At 57.5% G+C, this 21,695-nt stretch overlaps 1 protein-coding gene across 1 annotated transcript; it reads left to right on the top strand.

Annotated features, from left to right (window-relative positions):
• The first annotated feature begins 418 nt into the window (after nt 1-418).
• On the top strand, nt 419-21,491 carry SNRNP200 (small nuclear ribonucleoprotein U5 subunit 200). Its single transcript, XM_084302446.1, has 45 exons — nt 419-551; nt 1,273-1,436; nt 2,450-2,621; nt 2,726-2,918; nt 3,140-3,195; nt 3,779-3,877; nt 4,209-4,361; nt 4,836-4,935; nt 5,111-5,247; nt 6,179-6,262; nt 6,492-6,665; nt 7,342-7,479; nt 7,649-7,804; nt 8,168-8,338; nt 8,529-8,722; nt 9,338-9,461; nt 9,867-10,016; nt 10,190-10,300; nt 11,070-11,201; nt 11,578-11,766; nt 12,307-12,504; nt 12,974-13,126; nt 13,254-13,334; nt 13,644-13,727; nt 14,178-14,284; nt 14,516-14,634; nt 14,901-15,055; nt 15,214-15,403; nt 15,601-15,774; nt 16,379-16,539; nt 16,822-17,049; nt 17,383-17,574; nt 17,669-17,847; nt 18,053-18,204; nt 18,484-18,592; nt 18,731-18,839; nt 19,013-19,202; nt 19,355-19,519; nt 19,748-19,869; nt 20,010-20,153; nt 20,236-20,412; nt 20,528-20,688; nt 20,775-20,856; nt 20,937-21,029; nt 21,123-21,491. The coding sequence occupies exons 1-45, from the start codon at nt 507-509 to the stop codon at nt 21,264-21,266; spliced, it is 6,411 nt and encodes a 2,136-aa protein (XP_084158572.1). The 5' UTR covers nt 419-506; the 3' UTR covers nt 21,267-21,491.
• The last annotated feature ends 204 nt before the right edge of the window (nt 21,492-21,695 follow it).

Genomic DNA, 21,695 nt, shown 5'->3' with positions numbered 1-21,695 from the left:
CCGCCCCGGAGGTGTCATGGCGGGGCCGGGCAGGGCTCCCTCAGCACCCCCGGCTTCAAGATGGCGGCGGAGGGGGCGGAGCTGCGAGGAAAAGGCGGGGCTCCCGCCGCGGGGAGCCAATGGGAGGCGGCCGGCCCGGGTTGGGGGGGTTAACGGCCAACGGTGACGCGCGGGATAGCCAATAGGGGAGCGGGGGGGGCGTTGCGGAGCAGCCAATCGGCGTCGGGTGTTTGGGGGAGGAGAATGAGGGCACGAGGGGAGGGCACGCCTCCTGGAGGTCGCAGCCAATCAGCGAGGACGGGAGGGGGTTGTCCCCGCCCCTGCGCGCCGCGGGGCATGCTGGGGGGTGTAGGCGCAGCGCGCGTGAGGCGCCGCGCGGCGGAAGCGCTTCCGGGTCGTGGGCACGCGGCGGGGCCCGGCAGCGGGCCGCTTCCGCTCGGCCCGGAAGTTCCGCTCCGGGAACCGGGGCACGGCGGCGGCGCGGCCTCCTCCAGCCCGGCGGCAACATGGCGGACGTCACCGCCCGCAGCCTGCAGTATGAGTACAAGGCGGTGAGTGCCGGGACCAGCACCGGCACCGGCACCGGGACCGGGCCTCGCCTCCCGGGGCACGGCCCCAGACCCCCGGGACCCCGCTTTCGCTCCCTGTGCCTCGGCCTCCGGGCCCCAGGGGGCTCCCTCCCCGCCCCCACCCCTCAGGCCCCGGCCGCACCGGGGGCTCCCCCTGCTCCTTCTCCATCCCCCCTCCCCCGTTACGCCGCCGGTAACCCGGTGCTGAGCCCGCTGAGGGGCGCGGAGCCGCCACGGGCACGGTTTGGGGGGGTGGGGGGGGCAGTAAGGGTGTAAGGGGTCGGTGGCGGGGCGGGAACGGCGACGTAAAGGGACGGTGAGCGGGTGAACGGGGGGGATAAGGGTGAAAAGGGTCGGGAAATGGGTAAAGGGATGGGAATAAAGGTGTAAAGGGTCGGTGAACGGGGGAGTTAAGGGCATAAAGTGTCGGTAAATGGGTAAACGGATGGGAATAAGGGTGTAAAGGGTCGTTGAACGGGTGAACGGGGGGAATAAGGGTGAAAAGTGTCGGTAAATGGGTGAGGGGAAGGGAATAAAGGTGTAAAGGGTCGGTGAACGGGTGAATGGGGGGGGAATAAGGGCATAAAGGGTCAGTAAATGGGTAAACGGGGGGGAAATACGGGCGTAAAGGGTTGGTAAATGGGTAAAGGGATGGGAATAAGGGCGTAAAGGGTCGGTGACCGGGCGCCGTTCCGTCCCGCAGAACTCCAACCTCGTCCTCCAAGCCGACCGCTCGCTCATCGACCGGACGCGGCGGGATGAGCCCACGGGCGAGGTGCTGTCGCTGGTGGGCAAGCTGGAGGGCACCCGCATGGGGGACAAGGCGCAGCGCACCAAGCCCCAGATGCAGGAGGAGCGGCGCGCCAAGTGAGTGGGGGCAGGGGGGGCAAAGCTCTGCGCGGCTCGTCTGGCTTCCATGGTGTTAAGCGATGTGTTCTTCGTTGGTTTTAGTGCTATAAATGTAGGAGAATTTGAGGGTTTTGTGGTGAAAATGCCTCGGTGGCCTGAGCGCAGGGCTGCGCGCTAACAGCCGCTGACCTGGGGTGTGCAGGCGGCTCGCTTGCTTTGTTTGAGGGTGCTTGCTCCAAGAAGATAAAAGTGAAGTGCAAAATTAAAACTTAATCTGTTCCTTTCTTTCTTCTTGGAATCGTGGAATCGCTGAGGCTGGAAAAGCCCTCCAAGATCATCTGGTCCAACCATCCCCCTGCCACCACTGGCACCACTGACCCTGTCCCCAAGCACCACGTCCAACCCACCTTGAACACCCCCAGGGACGGGGACTCCCCCACCTCCCTGGGCAACCCGTCCCAGTGCCTGCCTGCTCTGTCTGAGCAGCAATGGCTCCTCATTGCCCACCTGAACCTCCCCTGGCACAACTCGAGGCCGTTCCCTCTGCTCCTGTCAGTTCCCTGTGCGCAGAGGCCGCCCCCCAGCCCCCCAGCCCTTCCTTCCAGGCAGTTGCAGAGAGCAATGAGCTCTCCCCTGAGCCTCCTCTTCTCCAGCCCGATCCCCCCAGCTCCCCCAGCCGCTCCTCACAGGCATTGAGTCCCAGGCCCTTCCCCAGCTCTGTAGCCCTGCTCTGGACGCATCCCAGGCCCTCGATGCCCTTCTTGCAGTGAGGGGCCCAATAACAGCCTGATGAGAGCACCGCCCCCACAGTCCCACAGGACTTATGGGCAGGGGGACAGAGCTGCTCAGAGCGCTGCCTTGAGTCCCCTGCTCCCAGTCCTCACCGGTGGCAGTCGGGCACCAAGGTGGCATCGCCACTTTTGGGATTTCTCGTGAGCCCATAGGGATGGAGGTGATGAACTTTGTCCCGTGGCGGTGCTGGCTGGAGGAGTCCCCGCTCGGGGCCTGACCCAGGCGCTCCCCCCTTGCAGGAGAAGGAAGCGTGACGAGGACAGGCACGACATCAACAAGATGAAGGGCTACACCCTGCTGTCCGAGGGCATTGACGAGATGGTGGGAATCATCTACAAGCCCAAGACCAAGGAGACGCGTGAGACCTACGAGGTGCTGCTGAGCTTCATCCAGGCCGCCCTCGGAGACCAGGTGAGGGCGTGGGACGGGGCCGGGACAGGGTGGGAGTGCTCCGAGGAGAAAGGGGGCACCGAACCCTTCCCCACATCAAACGTGTGGTGTGACTCGTTCCGCAGCCACGCGACATCCTCTGCGGGGCTGCCGACGAGGTGCTGGCAGTGCTGAAGAACGAGAAGCTGCGCGATAAGGAGAGGCGGAAGGAGATCGACCTGCTGCTGGGGCAGACGGACGACACGCGCTACCACGTGCTGGTCAACCTGGGCAAGAAGATCACCGATTACGGCGGCGACAAGGAAATTCAGAACATGGGTACGGGCACACGCGCCGTCCTGCAGCCCCGGGGACTGCCAGGCCCAGTGCTGCTCCAGGGGCCGCGTTTTCACACAGCCTAGGAAACGCTTGGAGAGCTTTCAAGCCCCAAATGCCGTTCTTTTCATCTCTCGGGCGTGCAGAGGTGGGGTGCGGGGAGCTGCGAGCCTTGCATATGGCCCCCAGATTTTCTGCTTAATTAACTCCGCTCTTCCCTGCAGATGACAACATTGACGAGACGTACGGCGTGAACGTGCAGTTCGAGTCTGACGAGGAGGTGAGCGATGAGGAGCCGCAGCCTGGCAGCTGAGCCCCTGCACGGGGACTGTTGTCTGTGTCCCTCGGGCGTGTTGGGAAGTGGGCACGGACTCGGGCCGGGCTCTCTCTGCCAGGAAGGAGAGGAGGGATTATTTTAGATGCCGCTTCCTGGCTTTGGGAGGATTTGTTGATTATCTTGCTAATCCAAGGCTTATCATGAGTCAGTACGATGGAAAACAGATGGTGGTATTTAGATCTCTTGGGGAAACTTGACAGCTCAGGAGGAAGGGATGAATTCAAATGCGCTGTTTGGAAGTATTTCACAGAAATGCTCGCTGGGATTGTTTCTGGAAGAAGCTGAGAGAATGAGAGAGACAAATGTGAGCCTGCTGGAGTCACCAGTAAAACCTCTCTGTAGGATTCTAAGAGTCAAAATAAGCGTACTGCACCCTCCTCTACCTGAGCAGCAGCTTTATATTGACGTTAAAAGCACAAGCTCAGTTTCCCATCAGGAAGGAGTTGCCAGATCGCTCATTTCTGTCGAGGGGAAGCTTCTCCTTGATGTTTGTGAGAGCTGCTTACGGGAACTCCTCTTCCAACAGGAAGGGGACGAGGACATCTATGGCGAAGTGCGTGACGAGGCGTCTGATGACGACATGGAGGGAGACGAAGCTGTCGTCCGCTGCACCCTCTCAGCCAACGTGAGTCACTGAGGAGGATGTGGAACGTGATTCGGGGTCATCTGGAGGGGAGCCAGGGATCCTTTTGGGCTGGGGATGGAGTTAAGCTCGTCGGCGGGTGGAAGGCGGCCTTGAGGGCTGCTGTCTGGTGCAGGCCAGAAGTAACATGGCAGGGTGAGGGGTCTGGCAGCCAAACGGCTGCAGCGGGTTCCAGGTTCCTCTGGGTGGGTAGAGGGAGCCCCAAAATGCTCATTCCGCGGCACAGAGGTCAGGTGCCCGCTTTGTTGTTGGAGGAAGATGACGTTTTTGTTTTTATTTTTATTTTTATGTATTTATTTTTTTTTTTCCCAAGCTCGTGGCATCAGGGGAGCTGATGAGCTCCAAGAAGAAGGACCTGCACCCCCGAGACATCGATGCCTTCTGGCTTCAGCGGCAGCTGAGCCGCTTCTACGATGACGCCATCGTGTCCCAGAAGAAGGCAGACGAAGTGCTGGAGATCTTGAAGGTAAGCGGCCCGCCGACGTGCAGGATTCTGCCAGGACCCTTCAGGGAGGCAGGGAGCTGCCCTGACACCGCACACTCCCTTTCTTCAAACTAAACGATTAAGTGCAGCTGTTGCTATCCCGCGTGTGCCAACAAGATGGGCACTGGAGCAGAGGTTAGAGGTCGTAACACGCAGAGAGATGTTCTTCCAAGGGGATTGGTTTTTCTGTCAGTCTTTGCTGGGAGATCGTCGTAAGCCAGGCCTGTTGCCCTGCTAATTTTGGGGCTGATGCTCGTGTGCTGAGTGTCATGACTCATGGGGATGGGGGCAATCAGACAGGGTGGGATTTTTATCTGCAGCCTGAGTCAGGTACCTCGTCTTGCCTGGAGCTGTTGTTTGCTTCCACTTGAGTTCAGTTCTCGTTTTACTTTGTGCAAAGAGGGATTCTCCTGCACGGTGCAGAGGTAACTGCTTGTTCCTCGTGTCTTCTGCCAGACCGCAAGCGATGACCGGGAATGTGAGAACCAGCTCGTTCTGCTCCTGGGCTTTAACACCTTCGACTTCATTAAAGTGCTGCGGCAGCATCGGATGATGAGTGAGTGGTGTTCCCCATCACCTTGCCACCTTGGTTTCCTGTTTTGACACCCGGTTCTAATGCCACCCAGGGCTTTTCACTGCCCTCCGTGTTGCTTTGTGAAGTTCGGGTTCTTCTTGTTCCTCCTGGTTCTAGCCTTATGACCGCCTGCCATCTCTTAATTTCCTCTCTTCAGTCCTGTACTGCACTTTGCTGGCCAGTGCCCAAAGCGAAGCCGAAAAAGAAAGGATAATGGGGAAGATGGAAGCGGACCCTGAGCTGTCCAAGTTCTTGTATCAGCTGCACGAGACAGAGAAGGAAGATCTCATCCGGGTAAGGCTGGGCGAGCAGGGGAACCATAGGATCCTTGCTGCTGCCTGAGCTGTGTCACTCAGCTGCGTGTTTTGTTTGCGTGAGAGGAGCCTGCTGAGTCAGCTGGGATCTCGTAAGCATGGGAAATGTTGCTTAGGTGACCACTGAGACTCAGCTGAGAGGCAGCGTGTTTATCGTCTGCTATTTTAAGTGGCTCAGATGGCTGCTCTTCCCAGGAAAAACGTTGATGTGTGCAAGTTTCACGTCTTTGTGCTGGTGTTAACTTTCTAGTAACGTTTCTGCTTCACCTCTGAGCCCCCTCAGTGCGAGGCTCGCTGCCATGAACCGCTCTGCTCACCTCCGTTCAAATCCTAATCACCAGTGTTTGAACACCGCGGGCCAAGAAACAATTCAGAGCAGCGTTCCACAGGCTTACTGCGGTGCTGGATTTGCTCTGCTTGGCCTTTGGAGAATAGCAGCTCCGTGACTGAGCGTGGGCTTGTTTTGTTATTTTGGAGTAACATCATATTCCTGCTTTGTTGTTACACTAAAAAAAAAAAAAAAAAGCACAAGCCAATCAAAAAAAAACAAACCAAGCTAAAAAAAGAACCACCAGTTACGTCGACATGAGGGGCCAGTTTTGTGTCTCTGAGGAGTGCTGTTGGCATGTTTTGTGCACTGGGCTTTTAGTAGGGCAGGTTTGTGTGCCTTCACTCCCTGCTTCTCTTTCTGTGCTCTCCTGCAAAGTAAGTTTAGGTCCTGGACCAAAAAACTACTGCCCAGAATCGCAGGTTGTGGTGACACGAATGCCTGTACTTGAGAAAAGTCCTGCTGTGCAGGCTGGCAGGGTGTGGAGCTGTGCGTGGCAGGAGAGCCCCCGGGTCTGGAGGAGGTTGGGCAGCTCTCGTGTGGGCGCTGCTCTGCGGAGCGCTCAGTTCTGGTCTCCTTGCAGGAGGAGCGCTCCCGGCGGGAGCGTGTCCGTCAGTCCCGGATGGACACTGACTTGGAGACCATGGACCTCGACCAGGGAGGAGAGGTGAGACTCTTCAAAGCCCTGTCCAAATTCCTAGCCCTGTCCTAAGTGCAGAGAGTCTTTTTGAAGTGTCGTGGCTGGGAAGATGCCCAGGACAAGCCCCTCGTGCACTGAAGAGGCGCTTGCCGGTTGGATGCAGTCTCTTTACCGGCAGTCCCAGGACAGAAGCACCAGGAAGGGGCTCTCCGCTCCTCGCCTCTTCCCTGTCTCACTCTCCCTTTGCTGTCTGTAGGCGCTGGCTCCCCGGCAGGTGCTGGACTTGGAGGACCTGGTGTTCGCTCAGGGCAGTCACTTCATGGCCAACAAGCGGTGCCAGCTGCCCGACGGCTCCTTCCGCAGGCAGCGCAAGGGCTACGAGGAGGTGCACGTGCCGGCCCTGAAGCCGAAGCCTTTTGGCTCTGAAGAGGTCGGTGACCTGCTTTGTTGCCACTTATTTGGCGCTGAGTTGCTCTCAGTATCGCTGATACTTCCTGGAACTCAGCCGGCCTTCGTATGGTGTGACCCCTTTCCAAATTTCTTGAAGGATCGCTGCTTTAGGCTAAGGGATTTCATGTGGCCGGGGAGGGTTCCTGATTTCTGTTCTCTCACTTATGGGTTGTTAATCCTGTGCTGGTGTTCTGTCTCAGGACACCCCTGCCCCACTCGGCTGCTGTGCTGAGCCCTCGGCTCTGCTGTTGCTCGCGTTTCACCGTTGTGCTGTGTGAGGCAGCTGGGCCAGAGGTCTGGCTGATGCATTGCACGCCGCGTGAGAAATTAACTCTTTTGATCAGTGCTGGGCAGCGGAAATGCGGGCTGATCCGTTCCATCAGGAGAACACGGCGGGGATTTGCTTTTTTGATGGTGCAGCCAGCTGTGGCTTGTGCTGCTGGGAGTGCACAGGCGGGCTCATGTGCCTGCTTTGATCTCTCCCTAACCTGCTCCGTGATCGCAGGGCACGGGGCTTCACCTCTTTCTGCCATCTGGAGACAATATGACCCCGCTGCTCCCCAGCGTGTCTCTGAGGTCTCACATGTGCCCTGCAGCCTGTGAGGAACTGAAACAAAGGCATCGAGTTTGATTTTTTTTTTTTTTTCCCTTTCCAGCAATTGGTTTCCGTGGAAAAGTTGCCCAAATATGCCCAGGCTGGATTTGAGGGATTTAAAACACTGAACCGTATTCAGAGCAAACTCTACCGTGCAGCGCTGGAGTCGGATGAGAACCTGCTGCTCTGTGCTCCCACGGTAAGGATCCTGACACCCGGGTTCCCTGTGATGGGGAGGGGGAAGAGAAATACTTCGTTAGCCTCTGGAAAAATGATCTTTTGGGGCAGAAAAGAGTGGCTGCTCTGGGACATACATTCATCCTGGAGAGGATGTGAATCTGATGGGACTGGTTCTGCTTGCCATCTAGGGCGCTGGGAAGACAAACGTGGCACTCATGTGCATGCTGCGAGAAATCGGGAAGCACATCAACATGGACGGGACCATCAACGTGGATGACTTCAAGATCATCTACATCGCACCCATGAGGTCCTTGGTGCAGGAGATGGTGGGCAGCTTTGGGAAGGTAAGGAGAGCTTTGGGCCCGCCCTGCTTGAACTGGAGGTTGGGCAAGCGGAGCTGTGTTGCGGTGGCTTTGTTATGCTTGCAGAAGGATAGAAGGTCTGGCAGAAGGATAGAAGGTCTGGCAGGAGCTTTCTAGGAGAGTATGGGTTGGATTGTTCCTTTAATCTCTGTTTGTGTAGTCTGCCTTCAGTAAGCTCTCAGGGTGTGTTGGTACAGGATACCAGCCTGGGCTATAAAATCCTATAAAATAGAATCCTATAGAATCCTATAAAGCTGCCAGCGAGTGCCTCGGGGCTGTGCTGCTCTAACACAACCCTGGGGAACGCGCCTTGATCCAGCCTAACAGCCCCGGGCTTCCTCCTAGCGCCTGGCGACGTACGGCATCAACGTGGCGGAGCTGACGGGGGACCACCAGCTGTGCAAGGAGGAGATCAGTGCCACCCAGATCATCGTCTGCACCCCAGAGAAGTGGGACATCATCACGCGCAAGGGAGGGGAGCGCACCTACACCCAGCTGGTGCGGCTCGTCATCCTGGTGAGCACCGCAAAGCCCCGAGCACGCGGCTCTTCAGCACGTGTTGGCAGCTGAAAATGTCTCTGGTGCTTGGCTGCGGACTTGATTTTGGGCTGTGGGGGTGAGCCTGCTTCAGCAGGTCTGCTAGGAAAGGAAAAAAATAGAGCCAGGCTGGAGCAGGGGTGGAACTCTTGTGGTTTCCCCCCTTTAGGATGAGATCCACCTGCTGCACGATGACCGAGGGCCCGTCCTGGAGTCGCTGGTAGCCAGAGCCATCCGCAACATCGAGATGACGCAGGAGGACGTGAGGCTCGTCGGCTTGAGCGCCACCCTCCCCAACTACGAGGACGTGGCGACGTTCCTCAGAGTGGACCCTGCCAAAGGCTTGTTCTATTTTGATAACAGGTACTGCGAAAGGCTGGGAGAGGTTTTGCTCTGACTGTGGGTAGCTGTGGAGAGGTGGGGAAGGCCGGGCTCCTGTGGAGGCAGCTGTGTGTGTCTGCCAGATGATGCCAGGCTCTCACCGGGCCTTTCGCCTGGCTTAGCCTTGTCTTTGTTTGCTCTTACACACGCCAGAAATCACACGTTCAGGACTAGAGCAGTTAAATACAGCCTCAGGATGCGTGTCAGGGTTTCTGTGTTGTACTTGCCAGAATACGCGTTAGAGAAGGCAGATAAACTGCCACTGTGTGCTGCAGAAGCTGTTTGGAGGAAGCCTGGATTAATATTGTGGGAGTTCTGAAACACTGTTTTTGCTCCCTGGATGTGCGCATAGCAAGTGGATTCCATGAAATAAGAACAAGTGTTGCTGTCCCTTCCTGCAGTGTTTAACAGGGCAGAACCAGAGCCATCAAATCTTAGAGTGAGCTGAGGCACGAGGAAGTGTGTTGACCTCAGTAATGCAAAATACAGGATCTGTGTAGGGGAAGTGGTGTGGCCGAAGAAATGCCTCTTGACCAGACCTTTGTGTCAGCGCTTCTCCCTTCTGCTCGTTTATGGCCTTGGGTTTTCTTCTGACAGCTTCCGCCCGGTGCCCCTGGAGCAGACCTACGTGGGTATCACGGAGAAGAAAGCCATCAAGCGCTTCCAGATAATGAACGAGATTGTTTACGAAAAGATTATGGAGCATGCTGGAAAGAACCAGGTTTGATATTTTATTTTGTCGTTCCTGACACACTTAACCATGGTGGTGAGACTTGAAGTTGCTGTAGCTGCAGCAGTGCTGCTGAGGCGAAGAGGGTAGGTTTGAGGGGTTGATGGCAGCTGGGAGGGGAAGGAACACAAACTTCTCTTCTCCGTGCCAGCTGTCTGATCAGTGGATGACCTGTCCACTTCTCTTTGGGGGAGTTTTTGCGGTGCTGCCCAGTTAGATCAGGAGCTCTGTTGGCTGTGTGCTAGCTGCAGTAGCATGGCTCACCGGGCAGCTGGGCTAATTCTAAATCTGTTAAACTTCCCATCGTGAGCACGAAGAGCAGCTTGGGTGAGGAATCCTTGCCAGCTGCCGCAGTGATTTGTCTCTCAGCAGTGGTGCCGTGTGTTTGGTTGACAGGTGCTGGTGTTCGTTCACTCCAGGAAGGAGACTGGAAAGACTGCCCGGGCCATCAGGGACATGTGTCTGGAGAAAGATACCCTGGGCCTCTTCCTGCGGGAGGGCTCGGCCTCCACCGAGGTCCTGAGGACAGAAGCTGAGCAGTGCAAGGTGATTGCGTGGTCAGGGCTGCTCTGACACAGCCAGAGCAGAAGTGCGGGTCCAAATATGCTTCCAGTCACAGATCTGCAGCCCTCTAGGCCACACGCTGCCTTCTGTCGCTGCTGTTCTCCCCGGTGTTGCTTGGCTCAGAAACCCTCACACTGGTTGTGTTTTTGCTGCAGAACCTGGAGCTGAAGGACCTTCTGCCTTACGGCTTTGCCATCCACCACGCTGGGATGACGCGAGTGGACCGGACGTTGGTGGAGGATCTGTTTGCTGACAAGCACATCCAGGTGAGCCCCGCTTCCCAGGAGGAGCTGCTGCTTCCTCCAGGCATGGTTGTTTGGGGAAGGTCCTTCACAAGAAATACTCAAAGCATGTTTTCCACTAGCCCTTTGTGCAAAATCTTGAGAATGGCTGTTGAAAAGAGCCTTGACAGGAGAGAAATTAAAAGCACGTAGACAGGAGTGGAGAGGGCAAAATCTCCTCTAGTACCTAGAAGAGCGTTTAAAGTTAGAGGTCTGTCCCAGAGCAGGCTGTCTCCTCTACAAGTTTCATCCTGGAGACCAGGCACTGAGTTTTATCTGATTCTTACAAGGATGTAACAGCTCAGTAGGAAACCAGCTGCTTCAAAAAAGCAGGAGTTCAGCATGGGGTGAGGCTTGTCACCCAAAGAACTTCACAAATCGGGTGAACTCTGAGGAAAGTAAATCTAAATGCTTCTGCTTCTTAGCTGGGAAAACGTGTTCAGCAAAGTAGGAGGTTCTGGTGGGAAATAGCAATGTGCTGGGGCACTCCTGCACAGTGATCTTTTCAGTGTCTGCGTTATAACTGGTAGGCAAAGGGTTTTCCCAGGGTCATTTCCCCGAGCCGTGCAGTCAGCTGGCAAATTTGGTTGAAGATCCCAAGCCCTGCTGTATCTGACCTTCCTCTGCTGAACTGCTGAGACAGTCACAGCTCCCAGCCCTTGTCCCTGTTGTGCCTGGCCAACGTTTTGGATGCTCTTTACGCTAGGAAGGGGCCTCTGCCTGGTTTTGCTGATCGCTGTTGCTGCTCCTACAGGTTCTGGTGTCCACAGCAACGCTGGCCTGGGGTGTGAACCTCCCCGCTCACACGGTCATCATCAAAGGGACGCAGGTGTACAGCCCTGAGAAGGGGCGCTGGACTGAGCTGGGCGCTCTGGACATCCTGCAGGTGAAGTTCTGCTAACAGTGATGTTGCCATGCCCCGGGGCTGGATTTTTCCCTTCCTGCTGAGGTGCATTTGAGGTCTGCTTCTGTACTTTCTCAGTGCAGCGGCTCCCTGCTCTGTACTGCCAGACTCTCAGCTGTTCTGGGAGCTGCCCTGCTGTGAGGGCACAGGAGGAACAGATCGGGAGCAGAGAAGACAAATGATTCCTCTCCCATTATCTTGCCCAGACACATCTGAGATATTTATGTGTGTCTCCTGCCAACTAGAAGTAACGGCAGACTGAGCAATCTGGATGTAAAGCCCCAGGTCACAGCAGCAAGGAGAAACTGCCAAGCTAAAAGCTCTTATCTTTTGCTGACCTCGCTTTCTCATTTCTCAGATGCTGGGGCGTGCTGGGAGGCCTCAGTACGATACCAAAGGTGAGGGGATCCTCATCACATCCCACGGTGAGCTGCAGTATTACCTGTCCCTGCTCAACCAGCAGCTCCCCATTGAAAGTCAGATGGTGTCGAAGCTCCCAGACATGCTGAATGCAGAGACTGTGCTCGGGAATGTGCAGAACGCAAAGGTGAGCACAAATCTTTGCCCTCTGGGTACACGCAGCCCTCGTTGCTCCCAGAGAGCCGGATGGAATTGTGGTAGGCAAAGGATGGTCCGTGCTGGGGAAAAGCAGCGTCGCTGCAGGGGAGTAAAGGAACTTGCAGCGTATTTCTTCAGTGCACAGGGAGCAAATGTAATGGAGATTTTTAACGGATCTGGAAGGGCAGCCATGAGAAATGCCAAGCTGTCAGGGAAATGGGTAGCTGCTTCTGGCATTCAGAGCAGACAGAGTTTTCCCCATGGATAAGGACACTGGGGAAGAGTCTGTGTGTAGGGGGTGGGTTTTCATGTTCTATAACCCCTTAAGATTCTTCTGATGGAGAGGAGTTGTGTATTGACCAGTGGGCTTCTCAGCTCCTGTCTGATCTTGACCCAGCAAGTTTCAGCTGGGCTTAGCCCGCTGCGTCCTACACCGGTGCTGGGAGCACTGGGCTTGGTGCTGGCACGTCATCCTTGCTGCTGGGGAAGGTTTTTTGGCGGCTCTGACGGTGCCTTGGTGTTCCCTCAGGACGCAGTGAATTGGCTGGGCTACACCTACCTGTACATCCGCATGCTGCGCTCCCCCACGCTCTATGGGATATCCCACGATGACCTGAAGGGAGATCCGCTGCTGGACCAGCGCCGCCTGGACCTGGTCCACACCGCAGCCCTCATGTTGGACAAGAACAACCTGGTGAAGTACGACAAGAAGACGGGGAACTTCCAGGTGAGACGGGACCTGGGAAAGGAGCTGTGGACAGGCAGAGCTGTTCAGGAGCGTCCTCTGGCTGAGAGAAAGGATGCAAGAGGCATCTCGCTGGTGAAATACAGACCCCAGGGAGGGCTGCCTCATTCAGACCTGCCTTCGTGTATGTCTGTGGTTCCAGGGAGCTGTTTGCTGGCACAGAGAGAGCCAGTGTGAACCCTGGTCTCATCACGGTGTGTTTGCTGCTGTCTTCTAAGCAAATTCACACTCCTGTTGTGTTCTCATTGCCTCAGAGGGAATGAGATGAGAAGGGGAGGGTGTGAGATGTGCAGTTGTGTACCAGGAAAAGCAGCTTTCCTGGGGGATTTGTAGCTCGAGAGTTCATACTTGGCTTGCCTGGCAATGTCTCCCCTGCTGTTCAGTATCTGCTGTTTGCGCCGTGAGCAGTCGGGTGTCTTTCTGCTTCTTCACTGGCTTGTCCTTGCTGTAGGTGACAGAGCTGGGCCGCATTGCCAGCCACTACTACATCACCAACGAGACGATGCAAACTTACAACCAGCTCCTGAAGCCCACCCTGAGTGAAATCGAACTGTTTCGGGTCTTCTCGCTGTCCTCAGAGTTCAGGAACATCACCGTGAGGGAGGTATGGAGCCACAAACCCATCCCGAGTGATACAGCCCTGAGGCTGTTGGTCGTTGTGCAGCTGGGGATGATGCAGAGCTTGTCCTGTGCGGGGCTGTTCTCATCTCTCCTCTGTTGGCTTTCTGCAGGAGGAGAAACTGGAGCTTCAGAAGCTGCTGGAGCGAGTTCCAATCCCAGTGAAGGAGAGCATCGAGGAGCCCAGCGCCAAGGTGAGCCCTGCCTGCCCAGGAGGGGACTTCTCTGCTCATCTTTTGAGGGAGGGGTGATCCTTGTGAGAACTGCTGTGCCAAATGCCACCATGGTCTGCTGCTCACAGAGAGCTTTCTGTTCCCACTGTGGGGTGTCTCGGATCACACGTCAGATGCCCAACAAGCTGCAGACACTGCTCTGCTTGGGCCTGCTGTCACTCAGCCCCGCTGGCCACTCCTGTCCTGCCGTGTGTCAGAACCTTCTGGAACCAGTGCTGGTGTGGGGGAGACCCAGCTGGCACTGAGACCCTCTCTGATCTCCTTCCCCAGATCAACGTGCTCCTCCAGGCCTTCATCTCGCAGCTGAAGCTGGAAGGCTTTGCTCTCATGGCAGACATGGTGTACGTTACCCAGGTGAGTGAGGGAACGTGGCTGGGGCCTCTCCATCTCCTCCTGGGTGTTTGCAGTCCAGCCACATTGCAGTCTTCCTGCTAAGAGGGGCAACAATTTGCACCCCAGGGATTTGGTTTGTGTTCATAAATGGCTTTGAAAGTAACTAGAGCTGTCAGCGGAAAGGAGGTCTAACTCCTGTCAGTGTGGGAATTAGATCTTTGTTGGCATCTTCAATTTGTAATCAAAATCCTGAGATAATTCCGCGCTGGAGGACTGCATGTAGCCTTGTTGTTCTTCCACAAGTGCCAGGTTGCCAGGGCTGGGAGTCAAGTAATTGCTCCTCCTGTGGGCGTTTGGGATGAAGGACCTGAGCTCAAACCATCGTGTGGCTGGGCAGGAAAATGTGTAGAAAGGAGGAAATGTCACTGGGATGATCCCAGCCACGCGCTGAGAGCTGCTCTCTTCCCACAGTCTGCTGGGCGGCTGATGCGTGCCATCTTCGAGATAGTCCTGAACCGAGGCTGGGCGCAGCTCACCGACAAGACCCTCAACCTCTGCAAGATGATTGACAAGCGCATGTAAGTCAGAAAACCTCCGAGGTCGTTTCTGATTGCAGGTTGGGTGCCTCTGGCACATGATGAGGTTCTCCAGCATGGCCAGGGTGTGAAGCTGCCACCCACCACGTGTGTCTGGCTGCAGGCTGGTTCCTGGCAGCAGGAGGAACCTGGTGCTCTGAAGGCTGCTGTTTCTGCTTCTTTGCTCACCTCACCCTGTTTCTTTGCCCGTCTCACCCTGCGGTGTCCTCGCAGGTGGCAGTCCATGTGTCCTTTGCGCCAGTTCAAGAAGCTGCCTGAAGAAGTGGTGAAGAAAATCGAGAAGAAGAACTTCCCGTTTGAGCGGCTCTACGACCTGAACCACAACGAAATCGGTACTGAGGCGCGGGGCAAATGCAGCAGGGAGAGGTGGCTGCCTCTTTTGTTCCCCTCTGCCAGGTTTTGGCGCAGGGGTTGGGGTGTTTGGTCCCATCTGAAGAGGCAGAACCACGGGGTCTGAGTACACCCTGCAGAAAGCTGAAGCTTTGCCCCAGCACCTGCACCCTTCCAGCTGTGCTTGGCTTGCAGATGCTGTTAATACAGCTCGGTCTGGGAGCTGCTGTTGTCTGTCTGTCCTGACAGCAGTGCCTTTCTCTTGCAGGGGAGCTGATCCGGATGCCCAAGATGGGCAAGACAATCCACAAATACGTCCATCTGTTCCCAAAGCTGGAGCTCTCTGTCCACCTGCAGCCCATTACCCGCTCCACCCTGAAGGTGGAGCTCACTATCGCCCCTGACTTCCAGTGGGATGAGAAGGTGAGCTGTGCGCAGGAGAAGAGCCACTGTCATTAAGGGGGGGCAGCTAAGTACCACCAGGCTAATTACCACGCTCCGGGAGAGCTGCTGAGCAGTTCCTGGAGGTCCAGAAGGGAGATCTGGACCCTGACAGGAAGGTAACGGCTGCTCTTGCTCAGGTGCATGGCTCATCTGAAGCTTTCTGGATCCTGGTGGAGGACGTGGACAGCGAGGTGATCCTGCACCACGAGTACTTCCTGCTGAAAGCCAAGTACGCGCAGGACGAGCACCTCGTCACCTTCTTTGTGCCCGTGTTCGAGCCCTTGCCCCCGCAGTACTTTATCCGCGTGGTCTCCGACCGCTGGCTCTGTAAGTCTCACCCCGTCAGCCCCCCCTGCTTCTCCTTGGGGTCTGAGGGTGCTTCGGGACCTCCTTTGGAGCTGTGTGGGGGAAAGATTTCTGCCATCCAAGCAACAGGAGGGCTGGGGATCCCCTTGAGAGGGGCAGCTCAGAGATGAAAGCTCTGGAGCGCTCTCTGAGGTAAAAATGCTGCGTGTGTCTGACAGCTTGCGAGACCCAGCTGCCCGTTTCCTTCCGCCACCTGATCCTCCCTGAAAAATACCCTCCTCCGACTGAGCTGCTGGATCTGCAGCCCCTGCCCGTGTCCGCCCTGCGAAACAGCGCCTTCGAGAGCCTCTACCAGGACAAGTTCCCTTTCTTCAACCCTATCCAGACTCAGGGTGGGTACCAGCTCTGCTCACCTCTTCCAGACTGGGGTCTGGCTGTTTTGGCATTCACAGTGCCATGCCCTTGCTTTTGTGAGGCGTCGTCATGTAACGTGAGGAACTCCTCAGCAAAAAAATGTATCCCTTCTGCCTCCCCTAGCCTTAGGGTCTTGACAGCTTGAAATTTTTCTCCATGGGGCAAAGAATCTTTGATAAATTCCTCAAGAAAATCAAGCAGCCTGTCTGGGGCTGCCTGGCAGCAGGTTTGCTCCTGGGAGCTGTGTCCGTGCTGACACTGCTCAGCCTTGCAGAGCCAGCTGGCTCCAGACTTTTCCCTCTGTGCTGCTTGTAGGGACGGGGTTGGGAGTGAAGCAAAGCTGCTGTGCCCGTGTTCATCTTCCTGGGCATAGCCAGAATAGGGAAATAGGGAGTTCACGCTGAGGAGGTAGTGTCACGGAGTGCTCTGTTCAGTGGATCCTGGGCTGAAACTCCTAAAACAGCTCCTCCCTGTGCGGGCTGGGGCCGGGCTGTGTTGTCCTTGCCTGTTCCCAGGGCTCTGGTAGAAAACCTTGGAGATGACGTTAAGCTGCTCTCTTCTGTCTTGTCCGTCTGCCCCCAGTGTTTAACACCGTTTATAACAGCGACGACAACGTGTTTGTGGGTGCCCCCACGGGAAGCGGGAAGACCATTTGTGCCGAATTTGCCATCCTGAGGATGTTGCTCCAGAATTCGGAGGGACGCTGCGTGTACATCACCCCCATGGAGGCCCTGGCAGAGCAGGTAGGCCCCGCGTCCTGAGGAGAACCGGAACCTTGCTCCAGTTTAGGTTTGTTTCCTCTTGTCCTGTTCCACTTTCCCCATCCCTTCTGAGCTGCCACGTCCCTCAGGATGGTTCCTGAGGCTTCTGCTGAGCTGTGGTCTCCTCCTGTCTGTGAGGGAGCAAAGAAACACCACCCCACTGCTGACGTGCTGACGTTGGCAGCTGCACATCTCTGTCCCCAAGGACTCGGTACAATTTCCTCTAATGTGAGCCTGACAGCAGCATCCCCTGCGTTTTGGCAGGTCTTCATGGACTGGTACGAAAAGTTCCAGGAGCGCCTCAATAAGAAGGTGGTCTTGCTGACGGGGGAGACCAGCACCGACCTGAAGCTGCTGGGCAAAGGGAACATCATCATCAGCACTCCCGAGAAGTGGGACATCCTGTCCCGGCGCTGGAAGCAGCGTAAGAACGTCCAGAACGTCAACCTCTTCATCGTGGACGAAGTGCACCTCATCGGGGGCGAGAACGGGGTATGGCTGCTGGGGAGGAGGGTGCGGGTCGTTGGGGTGCCCCTCATCGTCGTGTGGGTCTTGGAGGTGATGCGGAGTTGCAGGGGGGTGGCTGGCTGCTCATGTAACATCTGGCCTGAGGTCAGCTTTTCCTGCTGGGATCTTTCCCCAAGCTGTGGGGTGGGCTGGGACAGGAGCCCCAGGTCCCTTGGGAAGCTGAGGAGCTCAGGGGCGGTGTTCTTTGGGGTCTCCATGGCTGTAGCTGCATGAGGGGGCTTGGGCTGAAGTGCCCAAGGAGGGAGGCTTGGTGCTTCCCTCCTGCTGCTGCTGCAACCTGTCCCATCCCTCCCGCAGCCCGTGCTGGAGGTCATCTGCTCCCGGATGCGCTACATCTCCTCGCAGATCGAGCGGCCCATCCGCATCGTGGCCCTCAGCTCGTCCCTGTCCAACGCCAAGGACGTGGCGCACTGGCTGGGCTGCAGTGCCACCTCCACCTTCAACTTCCACCCCAACGTCCGCCCCGTGCCGCTGGAGCTGCACATCCAGGTAGGGTTTGACGACCCCGTCGCCTATTTCCCGTTTCCCCTTCCCTTCTGCCTGCTCTCCGGATGGCATCGCTGCCTGCTCCTCTCCCCTGCAGGGCTTCAACATCAGCCACACGCAGACTCGCCTGCTCTCCATGGCCAAGCCAGTTTACCACGCCATCATGAAGCACTCTCCCAAGAAGCCAGTCATCGTCTTTGTCCCGTCCCGCAAGCAGACGCGGCTCACGGCCATCAACATCCTCACCACGTGCGCCTCGGACGTCCAGAGGCAAAGGTAGCGGTGCCGTGGCCACGGGGGATTCGGTGCAGGGCTGTTGTCCCTCTTCTGACTGAGGCAGGGGCAGGATTTTGGCAGTTTCAGTGTGCTGGGGGAGGGTTTTCCCATCGGTTGGTGTCATCAGATGTCACCTGCTGTGCCCAGGGGGGACAGGGCCAGGCTCGCTGTGCCCAGCAGTCTCTTTGCTCCCCGCCTCCGTCAGGTTCCTGCACTGCGCGGAGAAGGATCTGGTGCCGTACCTGGACAAGCTGAATGACAACACCCTGAAGGAGACCCTCGTCAATGGGGTGGGCTACCTGCACGAGGGGCTGACGGCCATGGAGCGGCGCGTGGTGGAGCAGCTGTTCAGCTCTGGTGAGGGGGTGGAAGGGGACGCACCGGCTGTTCTTCCCCTAAACCCTTTTCCCCCAAAGTGTCTGCAGTCTTTGGGCTGGAGATAACAGCCTGCCCAGGTCTCTCTGCCTCCCTGGTCCCAAAAGGCTTTGATCTTAAACTCCACCTTCCCTTCTGGGCTCCCCTGTATGCTGAGAGCCGTGTGTGCAAGTGCAGGACCTCCACGTCTTTCTCTGTGAGATGTCTGTGACCCCAGCAGGGGCTGTGAGGTGGGCTGACTGCTCTCCCCGTGCCTTGCAGGCGCAGTGCAGGTGATGGTTGCCTCCCGCAGCCTCTGCTGGGGCATGAACATCGCCGCGCACCTGGTGATCATCATGGACACGCAGTACTACAACGGCAAGATCCACGCGTGAGTGTGGAGGGCGGGCACGAGGGAATGGGGCCCTGATCCCTTAGGGTTCCCTCCCTGTCCTTGCGGGGTCCAAGGCCCCGGTAGCTTTCTTTGGAGCAGCCACGCTTCATGAAAGCGACCCTCTGTGTGCCCCAGGTACGTGGATTACCCCATCTACGACGTGCTGCAGATGGTGGGCCACGCTAACCGCCCGCTGCAGGACGACGAGGGCCGTTGTGTCATCATGTGCCAGGGGTCCAAGAAGGTGGGTGAGGAGCCAGGCGCAGCTTCTGGCCTGCAAATGTCCATCTCCTGTCTGGGACGTTTGGGCAGGCCAATGCAGCCCTCGCTGAGAGCCCTGCAGCCTGGGAGGTGCTCTGGGATCCTGGAGGTGCTGGGTTTATTTATCCTCTCCCCTCTACCTCTGCCCTGCTTTAGGATTTCTTCAAGAAATTCCTCTACGAGCCCCTGCCCGTGGAGTCGCACTTGGACCACTGCATGCACGACCACTTCAACGCCGAGATTGTCACCAAGACCATAGAAAACAAGCAGGACGCGGTGGATTACCTCACCTGGACCTTCCTGTACCGCAGGATGACCCAGAACCCCAACTACTACAACCTGCAGGGTGAGCAGAGGGCTCTGCCCCGGGGATACGGGGTGGGGGAGATGAGGGAGGATACCGGGGACCCTCTGCTCGGGGGCTCTGCTTCCACAAGAGCAGCTTTTGTCCGTCCTGGGGAATTCCTGAGCCTCACTGCAATGCTGCTGTACCTGCAGGCGTGTCCCACAGGCACCTCTCTGATCACCTCTCCGAGCTGGTGGAGCAGACCCTCAGTGACCTGGAGCAGTCCAAGTGCATCAGCATCGAGGACGAGATGGACGTGGCCCCGCTGAACCTGGGGATGATCGCAGCCTATTACTACATCAACTACACCACCATCGGTAAGGGCTCTGCCGGGGTGGGCGGTGTACACGAGCACTTGCTGGTGCTCCAGCTCTCTGTCCTCTTCCTGCTCTGCGGGTAGAGAAAGCTCTGCACACGTGGGTGGTTGCATAAAACTCCCTCCTGTAGCACGAGGCTGGGTGTTGTCTGCCTGAAGGCTTCTCTTGTAACGTGGTGGTGAACGCCGCCTGCTTTTCCCTGACCTTGTTTTTTTCTGTCTTCCCCAGAGCTCTTCAGCATGTCCCTCAATGCCAAAACCAAGGTGCGAGGGCTGATTGAAATCATCTCCAACGCTGCTGAGTACGAGAACATCCCCATCAGGCACCACGAGGACAACCTGCTGCGGCAGGTGAGCGGCAGCGCCTCCGCGCCGAGCTGCCAGCGGTGGCAGATCTGCAGGGGACAGACGTGTCCCGCGGGGTCACAGCGAGGAGGGCTGCCTGCATTGTCTGCTCTGTAGGGCTAAATGTTTATCGTTTCCCTCCGTAGCTGGCCCAGAAGGTTCCCCACAAGCTGACCAACCCCAAATTCAACGACCCCCACGTCAAGACCAACCTCCTGCTGCAGGCCCACTTGTCGCGCATGCAGCTGAGCGCCGAGCTGCAGTCGGACACGGAGGAGATCCTCAGCAAGGTACAGGGAGGCGGCTGGGATCCCGCCCGCGCTGCGTGTGGCTCGGTGCTGCCTTCTCACCCGTCCTCATCCTCGCCCCCAGGCGATCCGGCTGATCCAGGCGTGCGTGGACGTGCTGTCCAGCAATGGCTGGCTCAGCCCCGCGCTGGCCGCCATGGAGCTGGCGCAAATGGTGACCCAGGCCATGTGGTCCAAGGACTCCTACCTCAAGCAGCTGCCTCACTTCACCTCGGAGCACATCAAGCGCTGCACGGATAAGGTAAAAAAACCTCTACCCATCTCTGGGGAAGGCGCCGTGCTGGGAATGGGGAACGGTCTGACGGGAACGTGAGGATCGTGGGGTGGCCGTGGGGCTGAAAGCTGCTTTGATGCAGGGGGTCGAGAGCGTCTTCGACATCATGGAGATGGAGGACGAGGACCGCAACGCGCTGCTGCAGCTCTCCGACGCCCAGATCGCCGACGTCGCCCGCTTCTGCAACCGCTACCCCAACATCGAGCTGTCCTACGAGGTGGTGGAGAAGGAAAGCATCCGAAGGTGAGGCGGGGAGGGTGGCGCGGCCGCTCGGTGCTGCGTCAGCCCAGGGGACGCCCTCACCGTGTTCCTCGCTTCTCTCCACGCAGCGGGGGGCCCGTGGTGGTGCTGGTGCAGCTGGAGCGTGAGGAGGAGGTCACCGGCCCCGTCATCGCTCCCCTCTTCCCCCAGGTGCGTGCTGGACCTGCAGGCGGTAAGCCAGGCTGGGGATCGTCCCCCTGGCACCCCTTAACCCTTCTCTTCCCCCGCAGAAACGCGAGGAGGGCTGGTGGGTGGTGATCGGCGACTCCAAGTCCAACAGCCTCATCTCCATCAAGCGCCTGACGCTGCAGCAGAAAGCCAAGGTGAGCGGGGCTGGGTGCTGCGTTACCCCGGCCACCCCTGCGGCCGCCGTTTGCCCCCCGCAGCCCCAACACGAGCTCTTCCTCGCTGCCTAGGTGAAGCTGGATTTCGTGGCCCCGGCCACGGGGACGCACAACTACACGCTGTACTTCATGAGCGACGCCTACATGGGCTGCGACCAGGAGTACAAGTTCAGCGTGGACGTGAAAGAAGCGGAGAGCGACAGCGACTCCGACTAGCGCGGGGCTGCGCCGCTCCTCGGGGAGGATCTGCGGGTAGGACAGCGACCAAACCCGAGCCGTGGTGGTGTTGTGTCCCCTCCGTAGGCGTGGAGCCATGTGTTTTGTGTTTGTTTTTTTTTTTTTTTTATGATGATGCTTTGTACAGTGTTTTTTAGAGTGGAGCTGCGTGCAGGAGCACAGTGCGGCTGCAGCAGCTGGAATAAATGTGGAGCCCTTCCTCTTCCTCTGCGCTGCGGGGTGTGTGGGGGAAGCAGGGTGAAAGCAGGAGTGGTTGGGGGGAAATGGGAGCGGTTGGGGCTGTTTTCCACCCACTTTTTAACCTTAAAGGGTTCAACAGCAAGGCTGAAGGGCTTCAGTGTGTCCCCAGCTCACACTTAGTTCTGTGCCCTTGGCTTTGCTGCACATCGCTGCCTGCTCCAAAGTTAA

The sequence above is a fragment of the Netta rufina genome (assembly GCF_964035555.1).
Source record: "Netta rufina genome assembly, chromosome: 27".
Taxonomy (NCBI): Eukaryota; Metazoa; Chordata; class Aves; order Anseriformes; family Anatidae; genus Netta; species Netta rufina.
This window is presented reverse-complemented; position numbering and strand designations above follow the sequence as displayed.

Bases quoted from the DNA above. Each gene is read 5' to 3' on its own strand.
- SNRNP200 (XM_084302446.1), top strand. From the start codon at position 507: ATGGCGGACGTCACCGCCCGCAGCCTGCAGTATGAGTACAAGGCG. The intron at 2,622-2,725 runs GTGAGGGCGTGG...CTCGTTCCGCAG, and splicing joins AGGCCGCCCTCGGAGACCAG to CCACGCGACATCCTCTGCGG. The intron at 17,848-18,052 runs GTAGCGGTGCCG...CGCCTCCGTCAG, and splicing joins TCGGACGTCCAGAGGCAAAG to GTTCCTGCACTGCGCGGAGA.